The 16449-nt window shown below is 40.5% G+C and overlaps 1 protein-coding gene across 2 annotated transcripts; it reads left to right on the forward strand.

Moving 5' to 3' along the window:
* Window positions 1–1417: 1417 nt before the first annotated feature.
* Window positions 1418–16211, forward strand: OGFRL1 (opioid growth factor receptor like 1). 2 transcript variants are annotated; one of them, XM_066547447.1, is made up of 7 exons: window positions 1418–1672; window positions 3035–3121; window positions 3659–3740; window positions 6727–6805; window positions 6896–6962; window positions 7110–7255; window positions 9231–16211. In XM_066547447.1, exons 1-7 carry the CDS (start codon window positions 1418–1420, stop codon window positions 9988–9990), a joined length of 1476 nt encoding a protein of 491 aa, XP_066403544.1. In that variant the 3' UTR covers window positions 9991–16211. The 2 variants fall into 2 exon arrangements, with proteins under 2 accessions (XP_066403544.1, XP_066403545.1); XM_066547448.1 differs by having other exon boundaries at window positions 3662–3740.
* Window positions 16212–16449: the final 238 nt, after the last annotated feature.

Genomic DNA, 16449 nt, shown 5'->3' on the forward strand with positions numbered 1-16449 from the left:
GGTGGACTGAGCTGCATGGCAGGCTCAGGGGGGGCCATGCAGCTGTGACAGTATCTAGGTGAGCTGCTGCTGCAAGTACGCTTGCCTGAAACAAGGTCTGACAAACCAGGGCAATCTCAGTCATTTCTTGTGTTTGGTGTCAGTGGGGGCAGCTAACATGCTTCAAATGAACCTGAAGGAGAGTTATGTATGAGAGTGACATGAGTGCATCTAAGCATGACACTGTAGCAACTTGGCTTAAAATGGTACTTCAGTTTATAGAGAGTGGATAGGGAAACAAGAATATATAGGTGAAATCACCTCTATACTGATGACCCAGACACCCAGTTAAAATGTTGGTACCTGCACTTGAAACAGATGCTAAAACATTAAACACACAGCAGACAAAAAAGGTACAACTTGGACAACTTGGAATGAGGGAATGTGAAAGGGAATTTATGGAAAGAGGCTGAAGAAACTCAACCTTTTTGGTTTACCAAGAAGAGGAGTGAGATGACTTGATGATATTCCACATCTTTAGGAGTGGTCTCCAGACATCCCAGAATTGTCTTTAAGGAGAAGGCAGAAATCCCTGAGTGGGAATTGAAGCCTACCAACCCTGGTTAGAAATTAGGACATGTTTTTAGACATGAGTGTGAGAGTAGGCACTGGAACAATGTGCTAAGCTGTCAACTCATCAGCTCTTCACTCCTGGCAGTGTTTCTGTCCAAAAGGCATGTATTGGCCAAAGAAAAAATACACTGTCACTGCCCCTTCAAATTGGTCCTTGAACACCATGCCAGTTTCATCCCCAAACTTGCAAGAATTTTAGAAGCAGCGAAAACTGGCTGGTTATCACAGTATTCCCTCCTCCATTCCTGTTTTCTCTAGTCCCTGTACACTCTTTGGGGTCAACAGTTCCCATGTCTAACGGACAGCCGGAGCTTGCTCACCGCAGGTGTCACAAAAGCCTCTCCTCCCCACACCGCTGCTCTGGGGCAGCCTCCATCCCCGCTCTTCTCCATGAACACCCGCACCCACTCGCTTGTCTCAGAAGCCTTCAGGGGACAGTGCGGTCGCCTCCGGGCGATGAAATCCCCGCGGGGCGCACCTGCTCGGAGGGGGAACTCCCTCTCCCCTCTCCCCTCTCCCTCTCCCCTCTGGCACGGCCTGCCCGGTGCCGGGGCGGCGGGCGGGCCCTGAGCCGCCCCGCCCGACCCCGCGGTGCCGCTGGCCGGGCACTGCCCGGTGCCCACCGCCAGCGCTGGGCGCGCGTTTCTTGTGGAAATCCCGGAGCCTCCAGCTCCGCCCCGCGCGTGTCCGTGGGCTGGGGCCGGGCGGGGAGCAGCCCCGGCCGCCGCCGCCCCGCCCCGCCATGCCGCAGCCGTAGGCAGCCCGCGGCCGCTCGCAGCCCTCGGCCTCCGCGGCCTCCGGGCCGATGGGCAGCCTGCTGAGCGGGGTCAGCTTCAAGGAGCCCACCACGGTGGAGGACTGCGACTCCACCTGGGAGACTGACTCGGAGCCCGAGGCGGCGGAGCCGCGGCGGCAGGAGGGGGTGTGCGCCGCCGCGGGAGGCGGGGAAGAGCCGCCCGAGCCGCCCGCCGCCGACTGCCGGCCCGGGGAGCCGCCGCCGGCCCCGCCAGCGCAGGAGGACGCGGAGCGGGCAGAGGCGGACGCCGCCAGCCCCGAGCAGGTACCGGCAGCGCCGAACGCGGCCCCGCCTCGCCCTACCCTGCCCTGCCCGCGGGCCCGGCGGCCGAGCGGGGACGGGCGGACCCGAACCGAACCGAACCGAACCGAGCCGAGCCGCGGTCCGGGCGGCCCCGCTCCCGCTGCTCTGCGGCACTCGCGGGCCCGGGCTGCTGCCGGCGGCACCTGCCAGCGCCCGGAGCGGCTGGGGATAACCCAGCACTGCATCTCCGCTAAGGACGAGCCCGGTTTTATCTCTCCTCACCCCTCCCCTGTCATTATTGGGAGAAAATCGAGGCCTTGGTGTCGTTGACATTCTCGCTGCTGCTGTTTCCCGGGAAGGCTGTGTTGTAAATTAACGTGGCCTCTTCATTAAACAGCATAAAAATCTGAATATTCGATTCTATGTGGCAATGGAATTGTGACTCCTCGGTGGGTGTGACGAATTTTCAGAGCGAGTTTTCTCTTCTTCAGGAAGCTTTGTAAATGCTGAGCTTAAAGAAATTAAGTGTTCTTTAGACAATTTTATTTGAATTAGAATACCATGTAGAGTGGAACAGCCGGGTCTTTTTTTAGGTTGCTAGATATATCGTGTTTTGTTTCAGAGACCAAACAAAATTAAGTAAGCCTAAGTGTCTTTCCCTTTTCTGTTTGTTACATGGTGATACTAGTGCCGGATAACCAAGTGTCAAGGGGTGTGTCTTGTTCATGCAAGTGTGTTTTGCCTGCAGGTATGGTCAAAGCTGGTCTTGTGAAAGGAGGAAGGAGCATACTTGCTTGTTTGACATTAGCGTATCGTTGATAAGCCATAGGATGGGCAGTAAGAATGGCAAATGCCCAGTGCAGTCCCAGAGAACTTCCTCTTTTAAGCTTGACTTTAACCTTTTGCATGTATTGCAAGGAGTAGAATGAAATATTTTTAGTAACTATTTTCCACAGGGTGCAATAGTAGCAATTAAGTCTATGTATGCAACTCCTTTTTTTGTTGGTTTGGGGTTGTTTGTTTTTTTAAATAGTATGATTTCCTCCTCAGATTTGGTGCTGTCTCTGTGTTGCCAGATTACTTTGAAATCTTGCATTTAGAAATGACAATCAGACTTGATTTAGCTCAAATTCAGCCTCTTTGGAAGGACAATTCATAGTCTTGCTTTTGTATTTTAGATTAATTTTTTAACTTAGGTTTAAAGTGTGTTGTGTAAGTATTGAGCGGGGAAATTTTCAGTGTTTGACCAAACAGCAGACAAATACATGCACTTACATTTGTTTACATTGCTGAAATCCATAATGAGAAGTAATTATTTGAATATTACACAAGTATGCTATTTAGGGGGTTTGTGTATGATTATCTGCTTTCTAACTATTTCAGAGTGGTGATGGAGCTGAGCTGACAGCCAAGCCAAAGAGAAGCTTCTACGCAGCAAGAGATTTATACAAGTACCGACACCAGTATCCAGTAAGAACATTTTATGGTTTAAAATTGTCTTTTCAGTAAAAAAACATTCTTAAACCTTTGTGTTGAACAACAAGTACAAGAAACGAGAACCAAAAAGCTGATACACAAACCAAAAAGCTGAGACACAACATATGCGAGTGGGAGAGAAATCATGTCTTTTCATCCCAGGCAAACAGGCAAGCACATGATATGTGTAAGCCTGGGAAGTGTGGTTGGAGCCCAGGAAAAGGCTTATGCCTTGGATATCAAAGAGGATAGATCATAGAATTTGCCTGACTGATTATTTGTCTCTTGAGTTCCTCGAGACTGAAGGGAGAGGGTACTGCTATGCTTGCTGCTGCCTCAGTAGAAGAAGGTACCACCCAGAAAGAATTTTCAGATCCTTAAACTGAGTCTTTAAGTGCATGACTAGAACTCTGTGGTTCCTAAAACTCTGAAATTTTTTGTCCTTAAATTATTCAAAGAACCTAATATCACTTTCTGGATAGTCTTGGTAGGTTTTTGTAGGCTGATAATGTCCTGTTTCCTTTCTTTTAGCAGAACTTTAAAGATCTTCGGTATCAAAATGACTTGTGCAATCTCCGGTTTTACAAAAATAAAATCCCATTTAAACCTGATGGTGAGTAATCTGCCACAATAATGGTGATAACAAAAGAATGATCACTAATGATAGAGGCAAATTGAAACATTGGTGATAATTGAGGCAAATTAAAGGTGTATAGTAATATACTGAACATGAACCTCCCATGTTGGAGTAGCACATTGATAACACAAGAGCAGTTTGTGGTTAAAATGTGGTTAAAACAGAGTTAGCTTTCACTCTAGGAAGGTGGTGCTTTTCTTAGACATTATCAGCATGATAAAGTCTAAGAAAAGTACAAGGCGTTGTTAGTACCACTGTTTGTGGCAGTACCTTTTATTAAACAAAGATAAACTTCTTCTACTATATTGCACCAACTCGCTGTTTGAATAGGAGTGGCAGTGATCTCTGGGGATAACCCTGGAATCGTGTAAGGGAAAAAAAATGTGTTTTAATCTTGTGTGAGATTATTGTAACACCAATAATAAAGCCATTTCTCAGTGTCCCTAGTGGTTCTGGTAGTGGAGTAAGAACCTCATATGCAGCGTTCTGCACAAACACAGGAGAAGCTGAAAGATGACAAGCCCTACTCTAGAGAGTTTGCAGTTGACATATGAGAGACAACAGGATAGCAGACAGATGGGGAAGCAGGAGGAGGCACTAAAGCAGTCTTGGTTAGGGTGATAGACAGGAGTGTCAGCACATGATAGCTTAGCCATTAGCAAAAAAAGACAAACTGAAGGCCAAAAATAATATTCTCTGAAATTTAAAAGAATGTTGACAAGGTTACTTTGAAGGTATTTGCCGAAGGATCCTCTCAGCATGAGAGTTGTTTGGTAGGAAATGGTGAAGTGCATGTTGGAGTGCAGAAGGAGTGAGATGTGTAGGCTGCCTCAGAGGCAGGATCCTGTTGGAAGCAGGATCAGTCTCATAGCAACAAATGGGTTCTGATAAGGTAGTGAGGGACAGGTCACAAAGGCTTTGGAAGGGAAGGTGTATAGATTTTGTTTGATGTTACAGAGCAAGGTTTCACAATGGAAGAATGCAAAGCAAAAAAACAGGTCAGTATAAAAAAGTAACAGTCTAGAAAGATGCTCTTCTCAGCATTCAGGGTAGCTGCATTCAGCAACATTCAGGGTAGGTGCAAGCATGACAAGAATGCACTTTTCAAGGTCAGGGAAAAAAGTTGAGATTGAAAGTGTGAGAGTTCAGATAGGAAGCTGGTTGGAAAGGAATGTTACACAGAAGGTTGTAAAAATGTACACACAGGAAAGTTGAAGATGAGAACTGTTTATAGACAAGATAGCAGTAATACCCTTAGCAAGTAAGAGGATAACTCAGGTTGTGAAAGAAAGATAAGACTTTTGCTTTAACCGACTTGTGCTTTATCTAGATACCCACAGGCAGATGCTTTTAGTCAGTTTTAGCTTGACTGTAAGAACAGGTGGGTCTGGGAATTGCCAGTAAAGAAGTAGCAGATTTGGGAGACATTACACAGAGAACAGATATAGAAAGAAAGCTAAGGGCAGTGAGGTCTGTGTGAACCTGGGGACCATATGGCTCTGAATCTAAAGACAGGAAAGGTTGTGGGGAAGAACTCCTTTAAAAGACCAAAATGAAGGAGCGGTTCAAGAGGATTAGCTATAAAAAGAAGTAGTCATGAAAGCTGTAGAAGGGCTTCCCTCCCAAAATTTGTAAATAACTTTTCTTAGTATTCTGAGAGAAAACCACAGTTAGTAATGTCAAAAGTCAGTGATAAGCCACGGAGGATGACATGTTGTTGTCTGTGAACTCTGGCTATGCAGAGGTTTGGAGGGAGTCTTAGCTACCAGGTTAAGAACTGAAATACTGGAGAATGTTGTTTAAAAAGTCCCAAAACATGTCTAGTGCAATACTAGAGGTGAAGTTTAGTCCCATGACTTACAGATTTAGTTTGTGCTTCTGGATCAGAGCTGGCCTGTTTGTCTCTCTGCCCTGGGTCTGAGCAGTAAGTTCTCCAATACTTGAAATACAGGTTGGATATGATGCAGTGATGGGGAAGGTCCTCTTTCCAAGGTCCTTTTCCAGCTTTTCCTACACTAGAAACCCCATGTACTTATCAGCCCCTTAGACTAGCTGCTTTTTTCACTTCTTAAATAAAAGTATCAAATGTGTCCTTCTTTGCCATTTAGACCCAAATGGAAATTTTCACTGGGTGAAGAGGCATCTTAAATGTATAGCAGGAGACTATCTACATTGGGCTTTGGGATTTTTAGGTTGCTCTTATGCTATTTGGCTTTGGGAGGTGCTGTGCAGCAGTACTGAAACTGTTGTTGGTTTCAGAATAGAAACAGACAAACACAGTGCTCATTCATGGAAAGATATTGTACAGCTTTGGGAACAAGGACCATCCTTTTATGTGTTTTGTATATCTGTGTAGTACCTGGAAAAGTGCCCTGGCCCGTGACTGAATTCCATGAGCAGTCTCAGTGTTGTGCTTGGTCACTATTAATTGAGAAAGATTTCCCAATCATAATGGTATTTGCAGCTTCCACGGTATTAGAGATCCCTGGTATGGGAGATTTCCTAAAGTGTTGAGGCTTTGTTCTATGAAGATTAGATAGATAGATGGATAGCTGCAGAGTTTTATCTTGTAAAATCAGTGACAGGTGATTCACAGTGCAGTGCCTTATGGGAGCAGTTTGTTAATTCCCAGTCAGTGTGATAAAGGGATCTATGACATGAGAATTCTTGTATATATTTTACATAGGTTGCTGTCACATACCTTCACTTTTTGTTAACCCAGTATAAGTCAATTTGTTTTGTTTATATTGACATTTTATAAGTACCTAATTTTTTAATTAAGTTTTAGTAACTAAATAAGTTTTGAATTAAAATTAATTTATGGCTGCAATAGACCTTATTTCACATAGTATATGAAAGACAAAGTATGTGTTCTGTCATTATTTTAACATGCATGTACTTTATGTAGCTGAGTGCTGGTTTTGATGGCTACCTAACAGTTTTTCAAATTATTTTTATGCAGGGGTTTATATTGAAGAGGTCCTAAATAAATGGAAAGGAGACTATGAAAAACTGGAACATAACCACACTTATATACAGTGGTTAGTCAATTATTACCTATTTCTGTTTCAAAGCATTAATTTGATTAAGTGCTCTTATACTGAGCCATAATGCACGTCTTCTTTTAACAGGCTTTTTCCACTAAGGGAACAAGGTCTGAACTTCTATGCTAAAGAATTAACTACATATGAAATTGAGGTAAGTCAAATTGAGCTCCATACAAACCATCACTTTAATTTTAATACATAACTGCTTTTTGTTATGTAGAGTTGTCTTATACGATGCAGAAGTAGTGAGAATTCTTTAGTGCCACTAAGAATTTCGGACATATTCTTTGTCCATTAGGAATTCAAGAAAACAAAAGAAGCCATTAGAAGATTCCTTTTGGCTTACAAAATGATGTTGGAGTTTTTTGGAATAAAACTAATTGATAAAACTGGAAATGTAGCACGAGCTGCTAACTGGCAAGAAAGATTTCAGCATTTGAATGAGTAAGTAATGACATTCACTTCACTTGCTAGAATTGCTATGGAATCTCTTTATCCTTTTCTTTTCTAGAGAAAGCAAAGATATTTTTTTCCAAAGACTGCCAGGAAAAAAAAAAGGGAAAAATAAATAGTTGATGCCTGGTTTGTGCTTCTTTCTGTATGTTCCTCTTTCCCCTTTTTTTGATTGTTCTTCTCACTCATTGCCAGTTGGACTGACGTCATTGAATTCCTTGAAAATACAATTTTAGATGGTGTTGAAGAAGATCCCAGCTTCAAACTAATTTGTCATGGTACTGAATTTGTTTTCACCCAATCCCAAAGTGCTGCTTCTCACTTAGGAAAAAACAAGTGACTTGTCTTTGTATTTACATTTCTTTTTGAGAAAGATTAAATTCTCCACACCTGTATGAAAGTTAAGTAAAAATATTTCCCTCCCTCCTCAAAACATGAAATACTGTGTATTTAAATTCTTTTAATTGAAATACTGATCTGGAAAGGTTTAAACATCTTATGTCAAGCCTTGGCCCAATGTTCAGCAAATTATATCAGTTGTTTTACATTGGTATTGTGTGGATCCTAAGTTTGTACTGAATTTTGTCTCATACAGATTAATTGTACCAAAACCTCTTTTCAGATCTTTTGCTCACTTCCTAATATCTCTCAGCTTAGAGCTGCAGGATGTTTTCTTGCAGCATTTTGTTCTCCTGTTATGATAAAACTTGTAGGTACAATTCTGATGGATTTCAGGTGAATAGTGGGAATAATTTGTTTATATTTTTACATGAACATTATATGACCCAATATGGGTGTGGGCTCAGACTCAGGCCACAGATAAAACAGGTTTTCAGGAAGCCCAAATGTTACTGCATGCTTTCACTCCTGTTCTTCCCAATGAGTAGCTACAGTTTTAAGTCAGGGTTTGGGACTCTCTGTACCTAATTTTATCCATCTAAAATTCAAACATAAAATTCTACTGCATACTAAGGTGTGCTCCACAAGGGAAAGACCTTTTCACAAGCACTTGCAGAAGACAATTAGTTCATTTTCTCTTTGATATTTCTTACAACAGTGGGACTTACTCTCCAGAGGTGCCTGTTTTTCCCCCAGCACTGACTGTGTCAGTAGTGCAGGTGCTAGTCTAGACTGGAGACCCAGCTTTTAAGTAACCTGAGTGAAGTGCAGTGAACCCTGTTCCATAGCTGCACTATAAATACACTACAAACCCTTTTCTTTACAAAGTGACTGGGTTTTCTCCCCAGAAGGAGACCAGCATAGAATCATTAAGGTTGGAAAAAAACCTCTGGGATCATTAAGTCCAATCTTTGACCAAACACCACCATATCAAATAAACCATAGCACTAAGTGCCACATCTACTCATCTCTTGAACACTTCCAGGGATGGTGTTTCCACCACTTCCCTGGGCACTCTTCCAATGCTTAACCACTCTTTCAGGGAAGAAATTTTCCTCATGCCCAACCTGAACCTCAGCTTGGTGCAACCTGAGGCTATTTCCCTTTGTCCTGTCAGCTGTTGCCCTGGACAAGAAACCGACCCCCCCTTGCCACAGCCTCCTTTTAGGCAGTTGTAGAAAGCAATAAGGTCTCCCCTGAGCCTTTTTGGCTCCAGAATAAAAAACCCCACTACCTTTAGCCGCTCCTTATAGGACTTACAGCTTCCAGACCCTTCATCAGCTTTGTTGCCCTTCTCATACAGCAGAAGGAATCAAAATCAGTACATTTGATTTTATTTGCTCTCAGCTCTCTCCCACAGTGCATTTTACAAACACTAATTTTCACTCACAACATCCTAGCAGAGGAGGTGCTAGTAAGCTTCAGCAGCTTTGAGAAAATATAGGAAGTCTGAAGTACATATCTGAAGTGATAAAAAGGACTGAGGAATTGCAGTTCCAGTTCTGTATTTGTAAAGTGGTTTTTTTTTCTGATTCAATAGAATTTTTTTTACCCATTTCTTTCAAAGGTCTCAACATAACTACTTGAGAATCACTCGAATTCTGAAAAGCCTTGGTGAACTTGGATATGAGAGTTTCAAATCTCCCCTGGTAAAATTTATTCTGCATGAAGCTCTTGTGGAAGATACCATTCCCAACATTAAGCAAAGTGCTCTAGAATATTTTGTGTATACTATTAGAGACAGAAGAGAAAGGAGGAAACTGCTGAGATTTGCCCAGCAACATTATACGCCCTCAGAGCATTTTATCTGGGGACCCCCGAGAAGACAGAAGTCAGAGGGAAGCAAAGTAAATAAAAAGCCAGCATCTCCAGTTTCCATTCCCAATAGTCATATTTCTAAGCATAAGAAACCAAAAGAGCCTAAGAATACATCAGCAAGTGGAAGCTCAGCTGGTAAAATAACTGAAGAAAGAAAGGTAGAATTCACGAAAAATGGGGAAGAAAATGATCAGGATGAACAAGAAGTGAACTGTGATGCTGTTAGGCAGAACAGCATTGAAAAGAACAGTGACACTGATACCAGTCAACTTTCAAAATCAGACGAAATTCATGATAATTCAGACAGAAAGGAGGATGCTTCTTATTCCAAAAAAGATGATGAAAATCTGAACAATGACTGTGGAAATCACCCAGGTGTTATAGAGGAAGATTTATGTAACACTGAGAATTCTTCAAATGACCCCTCATCAGATCTACAAGACAACCTTGATAAGGATACACTTTCAGGGGGGACCACCACAAAAACTAAGGATGAGCTCAAACCATGAGTCTGAGATTTAAAAAATCCTTGTTTCACGTTGAATGAAGCAAAATTATTCATTGCTTGTTAATTTTGGTTGAAATTTCCATCTAATGTTAGTTTACAAGACTATGCTTGTTGCAAATGCATCAGATTAGGCTTCTGGTAGGTTAATGAATTTTGGTTTTTTCAATCTCAGTTTATCAGCAGTCAGCCAGGTGTGTCTCTTTAAAACAATTGTGCATATTGAAAGCTAAGAAATTCATTATCTTTTCCAGACAGATTGTGCAGAAAAGCTTATCGACTTTTTAAAATTCATCCTGTATTGAAAAAAAAATAAGGTGTAACAACTAAAAAGCCTTGGAACATCCAAATTTTAAGTTTCCTTTAAGCTTGCTTTAAGTTTTGTTTTCCATTTAGGAAATTACTAGAAATTATTTCAAAACCACAGTGTTTTACCCTAGTGGTTATTTTTTTAGGAACCATGGCCGTGATTAATAGCAGTATTTGCACAGTATCTTTTAGCTTAGATTAGCATCTTTGTTGGAGGCACTTAACAATTGATAGCATATATCATGTCCTGTACAGCTGGGAATCACTGTATGTTGAATAAAAGTTTTAACTTAAGAGAAACTGTATCCAGAGTTTTTGGATACAAGGGAAACTGCACTTTAGACTTCTTTTAGTCCCTGTTAAATTCTCCCTTCTCTTGACTCATTTGTTACAACTCATCTGGGAGGAGGGATCTCTTTGATCTCTCAAATTTGGTCTCAGTTTGAAAGCTCTCCGTTACTCGGCTGTAATAAGAAGACTCCCCCAGCTGGGTTCAGCACCTGGAAAGCCTCTGGACACCTGAAAAGCAGTGTCTTTATCACAGAGCACTGCCTTATCAGCAAAGCCATCAGAGAAAAGGTCACCAGGCATGGCACATTGGGTCTCACTTGAACTTCGATGTTTCCTGGCCAGTTTTGGGTAGAATCTGCACAGTGCAGTCACCTGTTGCTGGTCTTGGAGACAAAGGCAGTCCTGATACTTCTTTCCAGATGTCTGTTCCCTCTCTTTGCTCTCTCACAGTTTTATGTTACTTTGATAAGCAATGTAAACTTAAGGCAGGTCAGTCTGTTGGCTAGGCTGGAGCCCATCAAGTAAGATTTTCACTATTAAGATCTTTCCCAGCTTCTACCAAAGAACTGTCTGCTCTCCCTGAGTAGCTTCTTCTGATTTTCTGCTGCTCAAGTCAAATGGTAGTACCCAGCAAGTTAGTTGTGCAGAATATGAATTTAAAAATAAGGCAGGTGCAAGTCACACTTCCTACAGTTCTAAAATTCTCCAAAACTTCTGTATCTATTCTCTGTTTAAAAGTGTACATATTATCCACTGCCTTTAATGTATTGCTGATTAAATGTTACGAGGCAAGAGGCTGACCACAGTTTGAGTGTCAAAATGCCACAGGACTTTATTCAAGTCTTATAACTCTAAATTATAAAGTTTCCAGGGGTTTCAGAGCATAGACAAAATGTTTTGTGTTCTGTTTTGCTAATGCCCATCATGACAATCCATCATCCATTTTTTTCTCCAGGTAGCGCTGGTTCTTGGGATCAAATAGAGTGGCATTTAGGGATCTTGGTACCTATGGAAAAAAATTAGACTCTTTCCATCCTAAAGAAGCAGAGAAGAAGGAAGATGTATTTCTCCTTCTGTGCTGACTTGTGAGGAAAGGAACTCGTATACATGGATTTTTTTTTAGGGTAACCTGGATCATTCAAGTAGGTATTAGTCTGTCTGAGCAGAAATGCCCAAAGAATTCCAGCCACCACCTTTTTAAGGCCAGAAACATCCTGAGAAGCCTTTCACAATTCCCTGGACATGAACTGGGATCCCCTTGTTTGTATTTGCCTCTGACCTTCAGAACAGAAGGGGAAGGAAGTGCTGTGATAGACCTGGTCTGTGTAGTTAAGGACTCTGCCCCTCCACATATGCAAAGGGAGGACACTTCATTTTCTGCCTATGACTTCTTCAGTCTTGAGTGCCTAACTGTGCAAACTTCATAGAGCTGTTCTTACATAGTTATTTTTTGAGTATCACAGGGAAAATTGATACCTTGCATATAAGGAGCATAACTATAGCATAAGAAGCTATACAGAGCCTTCAATTTATGAACTGTAGTATTAATGTTAAACACTTTACAGAAAATGTGGAGTATAGATATGAAATAAGGGAGGACAGAGGTGTTATTATATTTATAGTGCAATTTGATTGAACATCAATGACCTCAGGAGATCTTTTGTCTACTGAATAAAAAAAAGAGAAATCTTGCCCTGGTTTTAAACAAAGTTCTTGGGATGTGCATCCAGAAGATTACTCTGGAGTATTCCATTATCATGACACATCTCTCACTTCAACATGCTTACTGGTTCAATGTTCATAATTAAGTACTTTACTTTTAATCTGGCAGAGCTTTCTGCATTAAGGGGCCAAGGTATCTGAAAATATTGTCAAGAACTTTGGTACTTACACCTGTATTAACTCTGCAATGTTTGCAGAGTTGGTTTTTTTTTAATCTGCAACTCAATATATTTCTCTCAGTTTTCATAGAGGAGTAGTGGCATATCAGTTGCCTACAAAGACCTATGGGGACTATGTAAGTGAGGGTTTTTGTGTCAGGTGGGCTCCTGCACTCTAATCCTTGTTTTACAGCTTTATCAACAGAATTACTCCCATGGGACACTTCAGCTTTAACTAACAAATTCTGCTCTATGTAAAATGTGACAGTTTCTCATTCTTTTCTTAGAGGAATTGTTTCTTCTGATTTTGCAAGTTCTTAAAAGAAGGATTTATTGCAGGGCAATCACACAGCATAGCATCCCATTGAGATCTGTGAGGATCAAGTGGGTGCACTGTATGCATTTTTGTTACAGAATCATGGCCTTAGCAACCAGAAGCACCCCGTGCTTGAAGTTTCTAAGTATTGGTTTTCAGGTTTACAGTATATATACAGTATATGTGTGTTGAAATGATTGTATTCTCATAGATGCCAGTACATAGGTGGTTAACCATTACTTCAGTAACTGAGAGTATGCAAAGACAGTCAAGTCATTTGCTTACTGTTAAGTTTCTTTTTGTCTTGCTGTATGCTTAAGTATTCAGGGATTTCTGTGTACTTATTACAATAGTGTATTTTGGCCCAGTGTTAGACTAGAGTCTGAGCTGTTCATATGTTAATTGAACAGAACCTTCCATATGAAGGTTCCTCCCAAGTAAGTACATCTGAGTAGCCTCTGGTACTGTTAAGTGGGAGTAGTGTGTACGTGCACATAGCTGTGAATTTGATTTTAAGGATCTTATGGCAAGGGGATATGAATGTGCAACTTGGAACAATGTTACTGAGTACACAGATGAGTACACACAAGGCAATCATACAAATCATGCAAAAATGCAGCACTTTAAGGTTAGTTACAGCTCTGTGCCCTACTGTGCCAGACACAAGTGTGCCTCAGTACCTGATACTGTGTTGGTGTAGACACTGAAGGCTTGGGTACATGAGGTGTGCAGCACAGACCATTCAGAGCAGAGGAATAGTTATATGTGTCCACGTATCTAGGAGCAGGTCTGAGGTCTTTGTGTTTGTGTTGCTCAAATAAAATCTTGAAGGATGCTAAAAATAAGTGCAATAATCCTTTGAGAGCTGTTCTCTAGCTTGGGTCAGCTCCTCAGTTTCCTGCTCTAAGATTGCAGCACTCTAATGTATTAGGTATTTGTATAATCATTGTTAATATTTCATGTAACCTAGTGTAAGCCTTTCTGAACTGTTCCAGGATAATTCTAATAATCTGCAGTTGCATATATCTGTACTATATTTAAAGAAGGTTTACAGACCTTAAAAGCTTTGTACAAAATTGGTGGATGATCCAGTGAGGTAAGACAAGTGACATTTACTGGATTTAAATGGAAAACAGCTCTTGTTTGTTTTTAAATAAAATTTATGTCTATCTGTTTAATTGAGAGGTTGTTTTACCCCTTTCTTCTTCTGACTGTTGTGATGGTTACTGATCACAATTTATAGTTATATATGTTTAGGTGAAAATGTAATTTTTTACACCACACTTTTGCAGGAAACATATCATATTGAATTTCCTTGACAAAAGCTGTATTTATGAATAAGATGCAAGTATGTGAAGCAAGTTTTGCCATTAATAAAAGTGTGACAATATCATGCTGATTATGTATGTTGTCCTCAGAATTGCCAGTGGGGATCAGAACCAAAGATGTTTCTAGCCTTGTGTCCTGCCTCCAGTGCTGGCCACCAAAAGATGCTGTGAAACAAAGAAATTATACAGTGATCCCATTTTTCTGCAGGAATTTTTTGGTTTTGAACTTGTGGTTTCTTTCAGCCTCTTCAATCCCTTGTGGCTGTGAGTTCCATGTTTTAATAATGTTTTGTGTGGGGAAGGTGGTCTTTTATTTGTCTCAGATCTGTTTGTTAAAGAATTTCTACTGCATTTGAACACAGTACTAAAAGTACTGTAAGATGAAGAGTAATCCACTTTAAATCAGTTTTTAAATACCTTGGGAGATTCTAATGACAAAATACCTGTTTAGGCAGAAAATGTCCCATGTTTCTTCTGTTTTTAGGCAGAAGATGTGTGCTTAGGCAGAAACTTGTCCTAAGTTGATGACAATGCTACCTTACTTATTCCTTCTGAATACATATTTGCACATAAATCCTTTTGTAGAGTAGTGCTAAAAGTGTAAATTAAGTGTTAAAAGTCAGATTCCAACTGCAGACCAGGGTTGATTTATTTTTTTCTTACCTGTGTAAAAGCAAAATCAGTCAAATGGAAAACCTATTCCTAGCCGACGTAGGAGTGAGCTACCTCTGGATTTGGAGCAACCAGCATCAATGAATCTAGCAATGTGATCATGTAGAAGATGGACATCATTCCACATTTTGGTAATTTGTTTTGATACATGTTCACAGTTCCAATTGTAATTGGAGTAACTGGTCAAAAGGTATTTTTTATGGCTGTCAGAGTCTGAAAATGGGTCAAAAAAGGCCTAGGCATATACAACCCACTCAATTCACATTATGGTCAACACTGTAGTTTTACTATTTACAGATATTTAGATGCAGTCTCCAGGGCAGTGCAGATTGTGTCTCTGTAATATCTTTGTGCTCAGTATTGGCTATGAACTGTTTCTTTTCTTGAAAGCTGTGTTCCCTTTTCAGCCCTTGTTCTTAAGTACACTTAGTTAAGACCTTTGGTGAAAGCAAGAATTTACTTTAAAGAATAGGTTTATTACATGCTGTATGTAATGGACTACTAAAATGTAGTTCAAAAGCTATAGAGATCAATTCAATAGAGACCTCATTTCTTCTTGGAAATGTGGCTCTCTAATTCTACCACGCTTACAAGTTCAGTGGTGTATTCATCAACTAAAGTTTATTGTGAGATATACTGAATGTACTTACTACTGTGGCTAACCATGTGAAAATTATTGTTTTGCAGTGAAAAAGGTTATGGCACTTATATTTTTGGGTCCACTGAAGCATGTTTGCTAATCATTAGTTGCTCTTTTTTTTTTTCTGTGTTTTAAGGTATTCTATGGTTATTTGCCCGTTATGCAGTTTGATTTTGGCAACAGATGATTAAGTGTAGTTTTGCACTGATAAAATTTGAAAATATCACAGACTTCATTGTTGAAATGTATTCTAAGAAAAAAGTGCAGTATAAAGAAAAAACCCTAAAGCCCAACAATTTTTACTTGCAAAATGGAACAGCTCTGTGTCAGTTTTTCTGAATGGTCCTGCTCTCTTCTCTGTATTCCTTTGCAGTGTTTAATTACAGAATGGCATGCATGTTTGGTAGTACCAATACCATGTGTATGTGGTAGGAGTGGTAACCAGTTTCTGGATTTGTAATGCACTATAAAGAGATATTTTATAATTCTGTATCTGTATGGCAGTGTTATGCCAAAAGAATTGTATAAACATAAAAAGCAATAGTTTATGTTGCTTACTGCTATATTTTAAATCATTTGTAAAATGAAATACTTGGATTTCCTTTCAGGTAAATATATTTTTAATAACAGCAGCCAAAAACTCTGAACTAATAAAGCTTCTTCATTTAGCAGCATTATTTTAGCAACATGTAGAAATACTGTGTAGCTCTAATAATGTGCAATTGCTGTTTGGCGCTTGTTCGTAAAGTCTTCTGTAAATATATTAACACTTAAAAGCAGGAAATTAAAGGCTCTGGCTCTCCTTCTTTTGTTGTCAGTGGCAAAATGACCATGGATAGTAGAGGAATGAGGGAAGCCCTAGAGTCAGCTTTTCTAAAAGCCCATGGTTAGTTTTTTAAATTAAGAAAAATGCATACTATCAAAACACTGTTAGCATTAAAATACCCACTATGATCATGCAGGCATTAACTGTCAGGAGCAGTGTCAAAACCAGGCTACTGCTGCTTAAATGTAGCAGGGAAACATT

Source organism: Molothrus aeneus, chromosome 3 (assembly GCF_037042795.1).
Source record: "Molothrus aeneus isolate 106 chromosome 3, BPBGC_Maene_1.0, whole genome shotgun sequence".
In the NCBI taxonomy this organism is placed as follows: Eukaryota; Metazoa; Chordata; class Aves; order Passeriformes; family Icteridae; genus Molothrus; species Molothrus aeneus.

Coding starts and splice junctions, on each gene's coding strand:
- OGFRL1 (XM_066547447.1), top strand. CDS start 1,418: ATGGGCAGCCTGCTGAGCGGGGTCAGCTTCAAGGAGCCCACCACGGTG. Junction 3,122..3,658: donor AGTACCGACACCAGTATCCA/GTAAGAACATTT, acceptor CCTTTCTTTTAG/CAGAACTTTAAAGATCTTCG. Junction 3,741..6,726: donor AATCCCATTTAAACCTGATG/GTGAGTAATCTG, acceptor ATTTTTATGCAG/GGGTTTATATTGAAGAGGTC.